This window comes from Hylobates moloch, unplaced genomic scaffold (genome assembly GCF_009828535.3).
Source record: "Hylobates moloch isolate HMO894 unplaced genomic scaffold, HMol_V3 SCAFFOLD_1, whole genome shotgun sequence".
NCBI classification, from domain to species: Eukaryota; Metazoa; Chordata; class Mammalia; order Primates; family Hylobatidae; genus Hylobates; species Hylobates moloch.
In genome coordinates this window covers 173,172,569-173,190,487 of record NW_026652276.1, presented here as the reverse complement: position 1 = coordinate 173,190,487, position 17,919 = coordinate 173,172,569, and the positions used below count along the sequence as shown (strand labels likewise).

The window sequence follows — 17,919 nt, the reverse complement described above, 5'->3', positions numbered from 1 at the left end:
TATTTTTTTCTTTTGTTGCTTGTGCTTTTGGTGTCATATATAAGAAGTCATTGCCAAATTCAGTGTCATGAAGGCTTTTCCCTGTGTTTTCCTCTAAGATTTTTATAATTTTAGCTATTACTTTAGGTCTTTGACCCATTTTTGAGTTAATTTTTGTATATGGTGTAAGGTAAGGATCTGTATTGGAGTTCTTCAGAAAAGCAGAACCAATAGGCTTTTACACGTATTGAATTTTACACTTGATAGACTACAGTATCATGCAAATACAACTTTTGTATATACTGGGAAACCAAAAACTTTGTGTTACTCACTTTATTGCAATATTCAGTTTATTGCGGTGGTCTGGAACTGAGCCTGCCATATCTGTGAGGTATGCCTGTAGATGGACCATGTTTTTTCAGGTTTTTTCAGTCCAGTCTACCAATCTCTTTCTTTGATTGCAGAGTTACATTTGAAATTGTTTACATTTGAAATAATTACTGATAAGGAAGAACTTACTTCTACCCTTTAGTTATATGTTTCATTTAGGTCTTCTATGGTTTTTGTTCCTTAATTACTCTATTACTACTCTTTTTATTGAATTTGTTAGTATGCCATTTTTATTTCTTTATTAGTTTTCTTCAGTGGGGTCAGCTTTGCCTATCCTTGTAGTCCTGTATTGATGTCTATGCATTTAAAGAAGTCACTTCCAGTTTTTATAGACTTGTTTCAGCAGGTAAGGACTCTCTCCTGCCTGGTCCCTGGGTGGACAGGACTGCCTCCAGAACTACAGTTGACTGGGGCTGCAGCCAGGTCATGGGACTGCTTATGTATTAGACAGCCAGCAGGCTATTATGAGAGTGCAGGTTGGCATGGCTCCTACCTGATCCCTGGACAGATGGGACTGTCTCTAGGACCACCATTGAGTAGGACTGGAGCTGGGTTAAAGGGCTGCTTCTGTGTCCACAGTCAAATGCACAGTTTTGGTGGGTCTATTACTGGGGAGCAGGTGGGTGTGATACCTTCCAGGTCCCTAGACAGATGGCACTTCCTCCAAGACTACCCAGACAAGCAGGCCTGGAGCCAAGACTCCAAGGTACCTCACTTCAAAGAGCTGCTCTTTTCTCCAGATCTTGGCCCCCATATCCTGTCTGCTTTAACAGTTGCCCAAAGTAATTTATAGATTCAATGCTATCTCGATCAAGCTACCACTGACTTTCTTCACAGAATTAAAAAAAAAAAAACTACTTTAAATTTCATACGGAACCAAAAAAGAGCCTGTATAGCCAAAACAATCCTAAGCAAAAAGAAAAAAGCTGGAGGCATCATGGTACCTGACTTCAGACTATACTACAAGGCTACAGTAACCAAAACAGCATGATACTGGTACCAACACAGATATATAGACCAATGGAACAGAACAGAGGCCTCAGAAATAACGCCACACACCTACAACCATCTGATCTGTAACAAACCTGAGAAAAACAAGCAATGGGGAAAGGATTCCCTATTTAATAAATGGTGTTGGGAAAACTGGTTAGCCATACGCAGAAAACTGAAACTGGACCCCTTCCTTACACCATATACAAAAATTAACTCAAGATGGATTAAAGACTTAAATGTAAGACCTAAACCTATAAAAACTCTAGAAGAAAACCTAGGCAATACCATTCAGGACATAGGCATGGGCAAAGACTTCATGACTCAAACACCAAAATCAATGGCAACAAAAGCCAAAATTGACAAATGGGACCTAATTAAACGAAAGAGCTTCTGCACAGCAAATGAAACTATCATCAAAGTGAACAGGCAACCTATAGAATGGGAGAAAATTTTAGCAATCTAACCACGTGACAAAGGGCTAATATCCAGAATCTACAAGGAACTTAAACAAATTTACAAGAAAAAAAAACCCCATCAAAAAGTGGGCAAAAGATATGAACAGACACTTCTCAAAAGAAGACATTTATGTGGCCAACAAACATGAGAAAAAAAGCTCATCATCATTGGTCATTAGAGAAATGCAAATCAAAATCACAATGAGATACCATCTCATGCCAGTTAGAATGGCCATCATTAAAAAGTCAGGAAACAACAGATGCTGGAGAGGATGTGGAGAAATAGGAACGCTTTTACACTGTTGGTGGGAGTGTAAATTAGTTCAACCATTGTGGAAGACAGTGTGGCAATTCCCCAAGGATCTAGAACCAGAAATACCATTTGACCCAGCAATCCCATTACTAGGTATATACTCAAAGGATTATAAATCATTCTACTATAAAGATACATGCACACGTATGTTTACTGCAGCACTGTTCACAATAGCAAAGACTTGGAACCAACCCAAGTGCCCATCAGTGATAGACTAGATAAAGAAAATGTGGCACATATACACCATGGAATACTATGCAGCCATAAAAGAGGATGAGTTCATGTCCTTTGCAGAGACATGGATGAAACTGGAAACCATCATTCTCAACAAACTAACACAGGAACAGAAAACCAAACACCACATGTTCTCACTCATTAGTGGGAGTCGAACAATGAGAATACATGGACACAGGAAGGGGAACATCACACATGGGGGGCTGTCATGGGGTGGGGGGTTAGGGGAGGGATAGCATTAGGAGAAATGCCTAATGTAGATGACGGGTTGAGGGGTGCAGCAAACCACCATGGCACATGTATACCTATGTAATAAACCTGCATGTTTTGCACATGTATCCCAGAACTTAAAAGTATAACTAAAAAAAAATTCTGCAAAGCCTTCAAACAGATGTTTTTAAAATCCAGTTTTTGTTGTTGTTCCTAGCATTAAGACTGGCTTGCTACAAGCTAGCTCATCATAGCTGGCAGTGGAAATTTCACGTAGTATTTTTTTTTTATACAGAAGATATGTTCAGATCCGGTTCCAAATAAATTTTACACATTGCATTTGATTGATACACTTCTTAAGTCTTTTTTAAATATGGGAATCTTTTTCCTAACTTTCTCTTATTGTATTTGATTTGATGAAGAAACTGGGTCATTTATCCTGTAGAGTTTTCTGAATTTTCCTGATTGTATTCCCATGGTGATATTTAACATGTTGCTCAGTCTCCTGTATGTCTTATAAACTGGTAGTTAGAGCTAGAGGATTGATAGTAAGCATCAGTTCTTATTTTGGTTATGTTTTACAATAATAAATCAAATAGTTAATGCTCTTTGCTTTCTACTCCATCTTTTAAGATTGAGAGTGTGTTTAATTGTCAGCCAGCATCTATTATAAAAAGTTTACTCCCTGAATTTTTTACGTAACGTTTTAGTAGTCATTAAAGACATTGCTAAGATTCATTATTTCATTTGAGGTTACAGTGGTAATATTTTATTTCTCATTTTTACTACTTTTATTTTTAATTTGTTTGCCTGAAAGAATGTTATTTGAGTGCCATTTAAAAATATTATTCACACTTTCTCCTTCACACTTTGAAGGGATACCATTTCACTCCAGAGAGACAGAAACACTGAACAGAAGAGCTTGAAAACTGAGCCCTCCTAGTACCCACATCCAGAGACTTTTCACTCTCACTTCATTTGATCTCTTTGACTCCAAATTCTAACCAACAAGAAAGTAAGAGAGTTTTATACCTAAAATGGCTATATCATTCTCCAACCCAGGAAAACAGATATCACTCTGGGGAACTTCTTAAATTATACTTCTACTTTATTCTAGTCCTTCATGTTCTATATGGAGGCACTAAAGGTCAAGGACTCTGTATTACCTATTTCTGTGTAATAAATTACCCCAGAACGTAGTGGCTTAAAACACATACATTTTTTATATCACATATTTTGTGGGTCAGTAATTTTATATCACAATTTTGTGGGTCATTTTTTGTGATGCAGCTTAGTTGAGTACCTCTGACTTAAGGTTTTTCATGAGGTTGTAGTCAGTATCAGCCAGGACTGTTTTCTTCTGCTCTCCTGAGGGTAGGTCCACTTCTCAGGTCACCCATGGGAACTAGTAGGATTCAGTTCCTCCCTAGCTGTTGTCCAGAGGGCCGTCCTCAGTTTTCTGCCACTAGGGCCTCTCCATCGGGCAGCCCTCAGCATGGCAGCTGGCTTTTTTCATGTGAGAAATAAGAGAACAAGAGAGAGCTCTCTTTGTAACCTAATTTCAGATGTGATATCCCATCACTTGTGCTGTACTCTCCCCATTAGATGCAAGTCACTGTCTAGCCTGTGCTCAAAAGTGAGGGGTTACAGCACAGCATAAATAGCCGGAGGCAGGAATCACGGGGGCCATCTTAGAGGCTGTAATATATATGACCCGACAGCAGCCACGCCTTTGAAACAGCCCACATTATCAGAGTACTTTTTGCTCTTTGGTATTGAAAATAGGCTCTTTTTAGTTGAAAGTCTCCAACCTATCTGTGTTAAAGGGCTTAGTCTCTGAACAAAGCTAGCTTTATTAGGCAACTATATCTGTAATGATATTAGAGCATTTTCTTTCTTATGATACACTCTTTTAATTTTTTCTTGTAGCCCTGGTTGTTGCTATGAAACAGCTATGACAAGATATTTTTATCATGGCCGTACAGAGACTATGCGATCATGCACAGTTGAAGCAGTCAGGTGGTGCCAGTCCATGCAGGATCCTTCTGTCAGTGTGAGTATTGGAAAAGAAAAAACTCGCAAGATTTGTTTAATTGTTCTAAAGGAACTGTGGTCTTTGAGTAATTAACTTCTTTGCTTGAGTTTTCCTGGATCATTAAAATACTTTGAGACATCTTTTCTGAGGTTTTTAAAGCATTTGTTCATTCACCAGTGAAGTGTGTACTTGGAAAGACTAAGAAACAGGGAAGGTGGGAAAAGGACCCCATTTATGTTATTTTCTAGGCAAAGGGTCTTCAGTACTTTAGGTATTTCACGACTTCTAATCTACCTTTAGAACAACACCAATAAAGTGCAGAAGTCCCAAGGTGCCATTAAAAGGAAGGTTTTCTTGATGTGGTTGAATGTTTTTGAAATCACAGATTCTTGTTTCATATACTGGAATCAGGACAGTTGTATGCTTTGTTTCATACTCCTTTTTTGAAGCATTTAGACAACAGCAAATTTCCTTCTCACTGTTATTTTAGTACTATATTTGTTTCTTTAGTTTTGCTAGATGTGGTTATATATGAGTGCCTGCATCTTAATTTTATAAAACTGCTTTATTGTCATTTGTTTAGTTATGCTTTCATTTTTGAAATCTCGGTTGCTTCTATCTTTATACTTGTTAATGTCACTTCAGTGCTGCCCACAAGTTCATAGTTTCCTATTCCAGGAAAGAAATAAGAAGCAGGACACACAGGGAAGAATAGGCGATAGAATAACTGAGGGAAAGATATAGGAGTATGTGTTATAGATCTTCCTAGAAATCTTCTTTCCTCTCCCAAATTACCCCAGTCCTAATTACAATGAGCTTAGGATTTTTTTCTAGTTGGGTTTTGCACAGTGTGTTATTGAAATGTCTCTCAATTTTTAATATAGCTTCATGAGCGGCAGCAAAAGATGTTACAAGCTTTTGCAAAGCATAATAAAATGATGAAAGATTGTTCAGCTGGAAAAGGTACTTATGTTAAAATTTTTCTGACTTAAAAATCTCTCATGGTGAAAATTTTTTTTCTAACTTCAGATTTGGGGTTTCTTTGCAGGATTTGATCGTCACCTTTTAGGTCTCTTACTCATAGCAAAAGAGGAAGGTCTTCCTGTTCCAGAACTCTTTACGGACCCACTTTTTTCCAAAAGGTAATACAGTGTAGTGTTTTACAACTTCATCAATTGGCTTCTTTTTTTTTGTATGTTAAATGCTTTTTAGAAACAATACAAGCATCTGTAGGCCTAGTAAAATGTTCTTTTATTGTGCCACACAGCGGAGGAGGTGGAAATTTTGTTCTCTCAACAAGTTTGGTTGGCTATTTACGAGTCCAGGGTGTGGTAGTTCCCATGGTACACAATGGTTATGGATTTTTCTACCACATCAGAGATGACAGGTGAGGCTTCTTTTTTTTATTCTTACTGTGCTATAGTGTAAGAAAGGTATCACTTTTGTTATTTAAATGCCTTCCCTACACTGTGATTCTTATATTGCCATCTGTCACTTGCTACTTAAGTAACTATTTTTTCCACTTAGGCATTTAATGTATATTCATGTTTCTCTGTCCTGCTTTTGAGACACTTGTCAGACCAGTCCCTTAGGTGTCTTTATGCAGAACACTGTTTCAAGTCGATTCGGCAATCATATCATCATCCTCAAAATCAGTACACCCATGAACATATTTGGTTTGTACAAGGTATTTTATAGTAAGCTCAGATAAAATGTTTAAATATATGGTGGTTCATGTAGTCATAGACAATATTAATAAGATAGAGAAAAGAGATTGGGTAAATTATACTTTCTAAAACATATTTTACCAATTCAGATGCAGTTCATTTGGGCTGTGTGGAGTTTAACTTACGTTTATGGAAAGAATGAGAAAGAAAAGATCAAAACCTGGTATAAAAAAGAGTGGCAGAGAACAAGATAAAATGAAAGTGGTAGCAAGGCTTGTAAGGTCCTTATTTACAGTCTGGCAGTCTCTTTACAGGGGCCCTTCAAAGCATAGTTGGCTTTGTAAAAATTGTGTGACTACATTTAGCACTGTGAATAAGAAGATGGCAGGCTTGGAGGCACTTCAGATAGAATGTGAAAAATTGGAATGGTAATATGCATGACATATTTCAGTTTCTAATACAATTGACCCTCGAACAACATGGGTTTGAACTGCATGGGTACACTTATGCAGATGTTAAATAAATGAGAAAACTTTTTGGAGATTGGGACAATTTGAAAAAAACTCAAAACTGTGTAGCTTAGAAATATTCAAAAAGTATTCATGAATGCATAAAATATATACAGATACTAGTCTATTTCATCATTTACTACCATAAAATATACACAAATCTACTATAAAAAGTTGAAATTTATAAAAACGTATGAACATAAGCCCTTACAGACTTTATATGGTGCCATTTGGAGTCAAGAGAAATGTAAACAAATGTAAAGATGCAGTTTTCAATCATAATTGTATTAAATTAACTGTGGTCCATACTGTACTACTATAATAATTTTGTAGCCACCTCATGTTACTACTGTGGTGAGCTAAAGAGTTGCAAGTATCTCCTTAAGATGTCATATAATGCTAATCATCTCTGCATAAGCAGTTTGTCTCTTTAGCAGATCACAAAAAGTGATCTTTCGTGGTTCTATTCTGATGTATTTTTCACTGTGGGCAGTACAGTATTGTAAACATTGAATAATACCATGGGACCCATATGTAGGGCTTCTAGTGATACTGGAAGTGCTCCCAAGAAGCAGACAAAAGTCATGACATTACAAGAAAGAGTTGATTTGCTTGATAAGTATCATAGATTGAGATCTGTAGCTGCATTTGCCCATCATTTCAACATAAATAAATCTAGTATAAGTACTATTTTTTAAAAAAGGAAATTTGTGAAGCTATTGCTGCAGCTACACTGGCAGGCATTAAAACTTTGCCCTTTTTGCAAAATGCCTTTTAATCTCCAATTAAAAATGCAGCTTTTTGTGGGTACAGGATTGCTATAAAAAGGCATACCTATAGACTCTACTATGATTCTAGAAAAAGCGAAGTTATTATATGACAACTTTAAAGGAAGGTGAAGGATCTAAAGCTGGAGAATTTAATGCCAGCAAAGGATAGTTTGATAATTTTAGAAAGAGGTTTGGCTTTAAAAATGTCAGGATAACAGGAGAAGTAGAGGCAGCAGACAAGTTCCCAGACACCATCGAGAAAATCACTAAGGACAAAGGATAGCTGCCTGAACAGGTTTTTAATGCAGACAAATGTGCCCTATTCTGAAAAAAAAATGCCACAAAGGACATTTGTTAGTAAGGAAGAGAAGTGTATTAGGGTTCTCTACAGGGATAGAACTAATAGGATATATAAGAAGTATATAAGAAGCATTAACTCACACGATCACAAGGTCCCACAATAGGCCAGCTGCAAGCTGAGGAGCAAGGAAGCCAGTTTGAGTCCCACAGCTGCAGAAGAGTCCGAGGTTCAAGGCCAGAAAGCATCTAGCACAGGAGAAAGATGTAGGCTGGGAGGCTAAGCCAGTCTGGTCTTTTCACGTTTTTCTGCCTGCTTTATATTCTGGCTGCGCTGGCAGCTGATTAGGTGGTGCCCTCCCAGATTAACGGTGGGTCTGACTTTCCCAGCCCACTGACTCAAATGTTAATCTCCTTTGGCAACACTGTCTCAGACACACCCAGGATCAATACTTTGCATCCTTCAATCAAATCAAGTTGACACTCAGTATTAACCATCACAAGAAGCAAGCATCAGGCTTTAAGGCAGAAAGGGATAGGCCAACACTACTGTTTTGTGCAAATGCAGTAGGGTTTATGATCAGGACTGCCTTTCTATAAAGCTGTTAACTTTGAGCCTTGAAGGGAAAAGATAAACATCAGCTGCTAGTTTACAAGAAGGCCTGGACAATGATAACCTTTTTTTCTGGATCGGTTTATTTGATGCTTTGTCACTGAAGTCAGGAAGTACCTAGCCAGTAAGGGACTGCCTTTTAAAGTTGTTTTGATTTTGGACAGTGACCCTGGCCACCCAGAACCCCATGATTTAAACACCCAAGGTGTCAAAATGGTCTACTTGCCCCCAGACCTGTCTCTAATTCAGGCTCTAGATCGGGGGTCATAAGGACCTTTAAGGCTCATTACATGAAGGACTCAATAGAAAGGATTGTCACCAAGGATTGTCTTTTACCCCAATGGAAGAGAACATCATGAAAGTCTGGAAGGATTACACCATTGAAGATGCCATTGTTGTTATAGAAGAAGTCATGAAAGCAGTCAAGCCCAAAACAAAAAATTTCTACTAGAGAAAACTATGTCCATATGTACATGATTTCACAGGATTTACGACAGAGCCGGTCTAGGAAATCATGAAAGAGATTGTCGATATGGCAAAAAAAAAAAGTGGAGGGTGAAGGATTTCAAGGTATGGATGTTGGGCCAGTTTCAGTGGCTTATGCCTGTATTTCCAGCAGTTTGGAAGGCCAAGGTGGGAAGATTGCTTGAGGCCAGGAGTTTGAGACCATTCTGAGCAATACAGTAAGACCTCATCTCTATTAAAAAATTTTAAAAATCAAGCACTAATAGTCACCACACCAGAGGAATTAACGGAAGGTGGCTTGAAGGAGATGAGTGCTTCTGAACCAGAGCCAAATGACAAGGAGGAAGACACAGTAGAAGCAGTGCCAGAACTGATGTTAATCTCACAGAAGCGTTCTGATTATTCAAGACTGTTTTTGATGGCTTTTATGACATGCACTGGACCCTTCTATGATAGGAACATTGAAACTACAGCAAGTGGGGCAAGGGTTGGTACAGTATAGAAACATTTTTAGAGAAATGAAAAAGCAAAAAGATAGAAATTACAATGTATTTACATAAAGTTACACTGAGTGTGCCAGCCTCCCCTGCCTCTCCTTTCATCTCTTCTACCCCAAGACTAGACCACTGCATTTTAAATGTATTACATGCTGATTGTAAAAAAAAAAAAAAAAATGTTAAATATAAAAACTACATCAGAACAAAGTTATCTACATTTCCATTACATGGCATAAGACTATAATTATATGATGCTCCCAACCTATAATGTATGTAGATTGTATATTTACACTGTAAATATTTGTGTCCTTTTTTGTGAATTTCATTCTTGCTTATTATTTCAAGCAGTTTCCAATGCCATTAAGTATGCTTTGAAATATTTTGATGGTTGTATAATTTCCAGTCTTTGGATTCCTATGATTTATCTAACTGCTTCTCTACTATTTTGTTTTTCCATCATTACAAATAATGTATAAGGTTATAAATGTATCCTTTCTCATTTCATCACACCATTGCTAACTCTAGTTATTCTAAAAATTCTGTAGGCTAGGCATGGTGGCTCACACTTGTAATCCCAGCGCTTTGGGAGGCCAAGGTGGGTAGACTACTTGAGGCCAGGATTTCAAGACCAGTCTGGCCAACATGGTGAAACCCCATTTCTACTAAAAATACAAAAATTAGCTGGTGTGGTGGCACACACCTGTAGTCTGAGTTACTTGGGAACCTGAGGCACGAGAATTGCTTCACACTGGGAGACGGAGGTTGCAGTGAGCTGAGATCATGCCACTGCACTCCAGTCTGGGCAACAGAGCGAGACTCTTACTCAAAAAAAAAAAAAAAAAGTCTTTACCCATTTGATAGGCAAAAAATAACATAAATTACTTGTTTACCTATGAAGTAAAACATGTTTTCATTGTTTTTGGCATTGTGTTTCTTTCATGAATTGTCTGTTCATGTAGGAAAGGCTGTTCTTTAGAAAGATAACTGAAATTTTTTTAAAAAATTGACGCTTGAATAAGAATGGTTAATCTGTGGAGAGAAACATGTTTAGGTGCTGCTAAATATCTGGGAATTCCATGCCCAGTGTAGCTGGAGAATGATTCGTGATCATGAATCACTAGGTGAAAACAAGGCAGGACTTCCTAAAGGTTTCTGTATTACTTTTCTGCAAATATAATCCACTCAGGCATTGGTTTCATCATTATATACTGGGCTAGAGCATGTTCTTATTTTTATTTCTTTTTGTTTAACTTAAAGCACATGTTGAAGACATAATTTACTCTTTTTTTTAAGTGATGTGAAACTTGCATGGTTTTCCAGAAGCATTACATTGCACATTTTAATTTTGAGCCTAATTCATATTTCGCTATGGAAACTTCTCTCTGTAAAGTGGAAGCCTAGCTCTAAGTCAGGCTTCTCTCCTATTTAGTTCAGCTTCCCAGGGCCACTTTTCTCAGTTGCCAGATCCAGGATTTCTTATTAGGAGTATCTCGAGAAAGATGGTGGAAGGCATGACTTGATCCCAAGAGTTTCTCTTTTTGACTCCTAGAAATAGCCTTTCTCACCTATTATCCTTCTCTCCCCTTTTTTTTTTTCAAACTTTCTTCAAGTACTATACTCTTTAAAAACAGTATAAATTTCATTAAAAACTGTAGCATGAATTCATATTCCAACTCATTCCAGTAGCGGTTTAGGAAGGACTTTTCTAGGAAGGAGGTTTTTTGTTCTGTTTTAAACATAGTAAGACCTGGCTTCAGAGCACTCTAGGGCTCTAGCTAATTTGTTCCCCTTTGTCCCTAGGCTCTAGTCATCTAATGAATGAGGTGTCCCTTAGCATTATCTACAGATATGGCTTTACCTTCAATTGTGTCAGGTTACATTTACCTAATGTCAGCAAGACTTCACATTTCATGTATGAATATCCAGACGAAATAAAGTCCTGGTTGTATTCACCATCACTATTTGGAGCCTTTTGTGTAATCATTAATCATTATTTATGCTTCACAGGTTTGTTGTGGCCTGTTCAGCCTGGAAATCCTGTCCCGAGACTGATGCGGAAAAGCTAGTTCAGCTGACTTTTTGTGCTTTTCATGATATGATAAGGCTGATGAACACTACTCATCTTTAGAGATGAATCATCTATTAAGCACTTACCAAAACATATCATTAAACTGAGTGCTGGGAGTGAGTTGGTAATATGAGATGGGAAGGAATGTTGACTTGCTAACATTCCTTTAACAAGTTAAGAAAACTTGTTAAATGTAGAAATTAGTAGAATCATGCTCTCTAAATTTATTCTGCCATAGAAGGTAGAAATACTTTTAAGCTCCTCTGAAGCAGCAGCAATGCAAATTATGACATTGTGAATATAGAACTATGCAGTATTTAAGCCTCAACAATCCAAATCTACAAATTTTAACAATGCAAGCCTTACTCTAATTTTTAAGTATTTTTGTTGGTACTTACATGGGTTATAAATCCTGTCTCTGGACATCAATGTAGAGTCCATCTTTCAAGCACTTTAATTTTTTTAGCTGCCAAAGGGTATGAATTACATTATTGTATGCTAATTTCCCTGAAATCAATGACTTCTATGTTCACCACAGAGATACAAGCCTGTTATGTTTGATGGGAAAGACCACTACAATTTAATGGTGATCTAAAATAACTTTTTTGGGCTGGGTGCAGTGGCTCATGCCTATAATCTTAGGACTTTGGGAGGCCAAGGTAGGAAGATTGCTTGAAGCTAGGAGTTTGAGACCAGCCTGGGCAACAGGGTAAGGTCCTGTCTCTACGAGATCAAAAAATTAGCCGGGTGTGGTGGTGCATGTGTGCCTGTAGTCCAAGCTACTTGAAGGCTGAGACAGGAGGATCGGTTGAGCCCAGGAGGTTGTGGCTGCAGTGAGCTGTGATGATGCCCTTATGCTGTAGCCTGGGCAAGAGAGTGAGACCCTGCCTCAAAAAAAAAAGAGAGAGAGAAATAACTCTTTTGAACAAACAGACAAATTAGGTAGTAGTATGGAGATGTATACCCTCTATCACACACACATAAAACCGTAACAAAATTCATTGTGGTGTATTATAATTAGTTTTGTGAATAGAAAAATAAAGCACTTATATTTAAATTTGTTACAGTGATTTTTAAAGGATTAATGTTGAATCAGGTTGTCAGAATTTTTTCCTCCTTGCTGTTCAGTTTTGTAGTTTTTACTCTCAAAAAATGAAATTCTCAAAATTATATAGCTTTTTGTTTTATGTTTGAATAAATGATTCATTCCTGTTGGCTTTTCTTGTGCTTTTTGACCTCAGTTATATATTGCTGTGTAATTAACCATCCAAAACTTAGTGTCTTGAATCCATTTATTGTTTCTCATTACTTTGTCAGTTGATTGATAACAGCTAGACAGTTCTTCTGCTCATCTTGCCTGTGTTTATTTGTACAGCTATAATCATCAGGCAGCCAGGACTGAGGCTGGAAAGTTTAAGATCACATCACCAACTATCTGTAAATTTGGTGGCTGGGACTGTCTCTCCTGACATGGTCTCTGATCATCCAGTATTCAGAACTGAGCTTCCTTACTTGGTAGTGAGAGTGTTCTGAGAGGTGAAGGTTCCTTGAGGCCTAGGCCCTGAAGTCACATGCCATCACTTGGCTGCATTTTGTTGATTAAACCAAGTCACAAGGGAAGTCCAGATTCAAGGAGTGGGGAAAAAGTAATATCTTGATAAGAGAAAGTCACTTTGTAAAAGAGTGGGCACAGAGGACATGATTATGGGTACTATAGCAATCTGCCAGACATTTTAATATATGTAACGATTACATCATACTCAGGGTACTGATTCTGTGCATCCCTTTTAAAAAACATGTACGCTCTGAATTTGATAAGACTGGTTTATTACTAACAGTTAAGCCCTTTACACTGTGCCAGCCTTTGTCCTGAAAAGCACCAGTACCATTTCTCTGTGAAAACATTCAGAGTTGGCTTCTGTGGCATTTGATACATTTCTTCACGGTTGGTATAGAAAAGGAAGATGAGATCTGAACTAAGAACCTTTTCTCCTCACTCTAGTGCAGGGTTTTAAACTAGATAGTGAGGGCATTTAGAATCATTTGGTTGGTTTATAAATACAGGTTGAGCATCCCAAATCTGAACACCAGAAATGCTCCAAAATCTAAAACATTTTGAGTACTGACATAAGGAAATGCTCATTGGAACATTTAGGATTTCTGGACTTGGGATGCTCAGCCAGTGAGTATAATGCAAATATTCTGAAATATGAAACACTTCTGATCCCAAGCATTTTAGATAAGAATACTCAACCTATAATGTGTAATGAGTTGGGTATTTTGGAAACTACATCACCTGCACAGAAACCTCCTCTCACTCACACCTCACCACTTTTCCTAACTTGCCTGATGTGAGTAATCACCTAGAGTGCATTTTAAAAAACAGATTCCTGGGCCTCAACTGAGACCTACTGAATCAATTATTTTGTTTAGGAATAGATGCCCCATGATTCTGATCAGGCAAGTCTGGAAATCATTATACAGGAATAGGTCAAACACTACTTTGGGTCACTGCAGTAACGTACTTTTTGCCCCACTTTTGTCTTGGTTAATGTGAAATTTGATCCAATCACACAGTGGTCACATTTGAAAAATTCTTTGGTAATATGGCTTATTACAGTTAGAGGAACTTGGTGGGGGTGGAGCCAAGATGGCCGAATAGGTACAACTCCCAGCATGAGCAACGCAGAAGACGGGTGATTTCTGCATTTCCATCTGAGGTACCAGGTTCATCTCACTAGGGAGGGCCAAACAGTGGGTGCAGGACAGTGGGTGCAGTGCACCCTGCGCAAGCCGAAGCAGGGAGAGGCATTGCCCCACTCAGGAAGCGCAAGGGGTCAGGGAGTTCCCTTTCCTAGTCAAAGGGGTGACAGACGACACCTGGAAAATTGGGTCACTCCCACCCTAATACTGCGCTTTTCCAACGGGCTTGGAAAACGGCACACCAGGAGATTGTGTCCCGCACCTGGCTCCGAGGGTTCTACGACCACAGAGTCTCCCTGATTGCTAGCACAGCAGTCTGAGATCAAACTGGAAGGTGGCAGCGAGGCTGGGGGAGGGGCACCCGCCATTGCCCAGGCTTGCTTAGGTAAACAAAGCAGCCAGGAAGCTCGAACTGGGTGGAGTCCACCACAGCTCAAGGAGGCCTGCCTGCCTCTGTAGGCTCCACCTCTGGGGGCAGGGCACAGACAAACAAAATTTCAGCAGTAACCTCTGCAGACTTAAATGTCCCTGTCTGACAGCTTTGAAGAGAGTAGTGGTTCTCCCAGCACACAGCTGGAGATCTGAGAAAGGACAGACTGCCTCCTAAAGTGGGGCCCTGACCCCAGAGCAGCCTAACTGGGAGGCACCCCTCAGTAGGGACAGACTGACACCTCACTCGGCCGGGTAGTCCTCTGAGACAAAACTTCCAGAGGAACTATCAGACAGCTGAATTTGCGGATCACGAAAATCTGCTGTTCTGCAGCCACCGCTGCTGACACCCAGCCAAACAGGGTCTGGAGTGGACCTCTAGCAAACTCCAACACACCTGCAGCTGAGGGTCCTGTCTGGTAGAAGGAAAACTAACAAACAGAAAGGACACCCACACCAAAAACCCATCTGTACATCACCATCATCAAAGAACAAAAGTAGAAAAAACTATAAAGATGGGGAGAAAACAGAGCAGAAAAACTGGAAATACTAAAAAGCAGAGCGCCTCTCCTCCTCCAGAGGAATGCAGTTCCTCACCAGCAAGGGAACAAAGCTGGATGGAGAATGAACTCAGGATTAAGAAACTCACGCAAAACCGCTCAACTACATGGAAACTGAACAACCTGCTCCTGAATGACTACTGGGTACATAACAAAATGAAGGCGGAAATAAAGATGTTCTTTGAAACCAACGAGAACAAAGACACAACATACCAGAATGTGTGGGACACATTCAAAGCAGTGTGTAGAGGGAAATTTATAGCACTAAATGCCCACAAGAGAAAGCAGGAAAGATCCAAAATTGACACCCTAACATCAAAATTAAAAGAACTAGAAAAGCAAGAGCAAACACATTCAAAAGCTAGCACAAGGCTAGAAATAACTAAAATCAGAGCAGAACTGAAGGAAATAGAGACACAAAAAACCCTTCAAAATATTAATGAATCCAGGAGCTGGTTTTTTGAAAAGATCAACAAAATTGATAGACCACTAGCAAGACTAATAAAGAAGAAAAGAGAGAAGAATCAAATAGACACAATAAAAAATGAAAAAGGGGATATCACCACTGATCTCATAGAAATACAATGTACCATCAGAGAATACTACAAACACCTCTACGCAAATAAACTAGAAAATCTAGAAGAAATGGATAAATTCCTCGACACATACACCCTCCCAAGACTAAACCAGGAAGAAGTTGAATCTCTGAATAGACCAATAACAGGCTCTGAAATTGTGGCAATAATCAATAGCTTACCAACCAAAAAGAGTCCAGGACCTGATGGATTCACAGCCGAATTCTGCCAGAGGTACAAGGAGGAACTGGTACCATTCCTTCTGAAACTATTCCAATCAATAGAAAAAGAGGGAATCCTCCTTAATACATTTTATGAGAGGCCAGCATCGTCCTGATACCAAAGCCTGGCAGAGACACAACCAAAAAAGAGAATTTCAGACCAATATCCTTGATGAACATTGATGCAAAAATCCTCAATAAAACACTGGCAAACCAAATCCAGCAGCACATCAAAAAGCTTATCCATCATGATCAAGTGGGCTTCATCCCTGGGATGCAAGGCTTGTTCAACATATGCAAATCAATAAATATAATCCAGCATATAAACAGAACCAAAGACAAAAACCACATGATTATCTCAATAGATGCAGAAAAGGCCTTTGACAAAATTGAACAACCCTTCATGCTAAAAACTCTCAATAAATTTGGTATCAATGGGATGTATCTCAAAATAATAAGAGCTATCTATGACAAAACCACAGCCAATATCATACTGAATGGGCAAAAACTGGAAGCATTCCCTTTGAAAACTGGCACAAGGCAGGGATGCCCTCTCTCACCACTCCTATTCAACATAGTGCTGGAAGTTCTGGCCAGGGCAATCAGACAGGAGAAGGAAATAAAGGGTATTCAATTAGGAAAAGAGGAAGTCAAACTGTCCCTATTTGCAGATGACATGATTGTATATCTAGAAAACCCCATTGTCGCAGCCCAAAATCTCCTCAAGCTGATAAGCAACTCCAGCAAAGTCTCAGGATACAAAATCAATGTACAAAAATCACAAGCATTCTTGTACACCAATCACAGACAAACAGAGAGCCAAATCATGAGTGAACTCCCATTCACAATTGCTTCAAAGAGAATAAAATACCTAGGAATCCAACTTACAAGGGATGGAAGTATGTCTTCAAGGAGAACTACAAACCACTGCTCAATGAAATAAAAGAGGATACAAACAAATGGAAGTACATTCCATGCTCATGGGTTGGAAGAATCAATATTGTGAAAATGGCCATACTTCCCAAGGTAATTTATAGATTCAATGCCATCTCCATCAAGCTACCAATGACTTTCTTCACAGAATTGGAAAAAACTACTGTAAAGTTCATGTGGAACCAAAAAAGAGCCTGCATCGCCAAATCAATCCTAAGCCAAAAGAACAAAGCTGGAGGCATCACGCTACCTGACTTCAAACTATACTACAAGGCTACAGTAACCAAAACAGCATGGTACTGGTACCAAAACAGAGATACAGATCAATGGAACAGAACAGACCCCTCAGAAATAATGCCACATATCTACAACTATCTGATCTTTGACAAACCTGACGAAAACAAAACGGGGAAAGGATTCCCTATTTAATAAATGGTGCTGGGAAAACTGGCTAGCCATATGTAGAATGCTGAAACTGGATCCCTTCCTTACACCTTATACAAACATTAATTCAAGATGGATTAAAGACTTACATGTTAGACCTAAAACCATAAAAACCCTAGAAGAAAACCTAGGCAATACCATTCAGGACATAGGCATGGGCAAGGACTTCATGTCTAAAACATCAAAAACAATGGCAACAAAAGCCAAAATTGACAAATGGGATCTAATTAAACTAAAGAGCTTCTGCACAGCAAAAGAAACTACCATCAGAGTAAACAGGCAACCTACAGAATGGGAGAAAATTTTCGCAACCTACTCATCTGACAAAGGGCTAATATCCAGAATCTACAATGAACTCAAACAAATTTACAAGAAAAAACAAACAACCCCATCAGAAAGTGGGTGAAGGACATGAACAGACACTTCTCAAAAGAAGACATTTATGCAGCCAAAAAACACATGCAAAAATCCTCATCATCACTGGCCATCAGAGAAATGCAAATCAAAATCACAATGAGATACCACCTCACACCAGTTAGAATGGCAATCATTAAAAAGT

At 38.7% G+C, this 17,919-nt stretch overlaps 1 protein-coding gene across 1 annotated transcript in view; it reads left to right on the top strand.

Moving 5' to 3' along the window:
- The window catches only part of CROT (carnitine O-octanoyltransferase), a 60,083-nt gene extending 47,382 nt beyond the window's left edge, over positions 1 to 12,701 (top strand). Inside the window, exons 14-18 of the mRNA XM_058440891.1 lie at positions 4,504 to 4,627; positions 5,494 to 5,572; positions 5,658 to 5,751; positions 5,877 to 5,996; positions 11,435 to 12,701. Coding sequence (XP_058296874.1) covers positions 4,504 to 4,627; positions 5,494 to 5,572; positions 5,658 to 5,751; positions 5,877 to 5,996; positions 11,435 to 11,555 — 538 coding nt within the window. The 3' untranslated portion in view covers positions 11,556 to 12,701. The remainder of the gene's footprint in view (positions 1 to 4,503; positions 4,628 to 5,493; positions 5,573 to 5,657; positions 5,752 to 5,876; positions 5,997 to 11,434) is intronic.
- Positions 12,702 to 17,919: the final 5,218 nt, after the last annotated feature.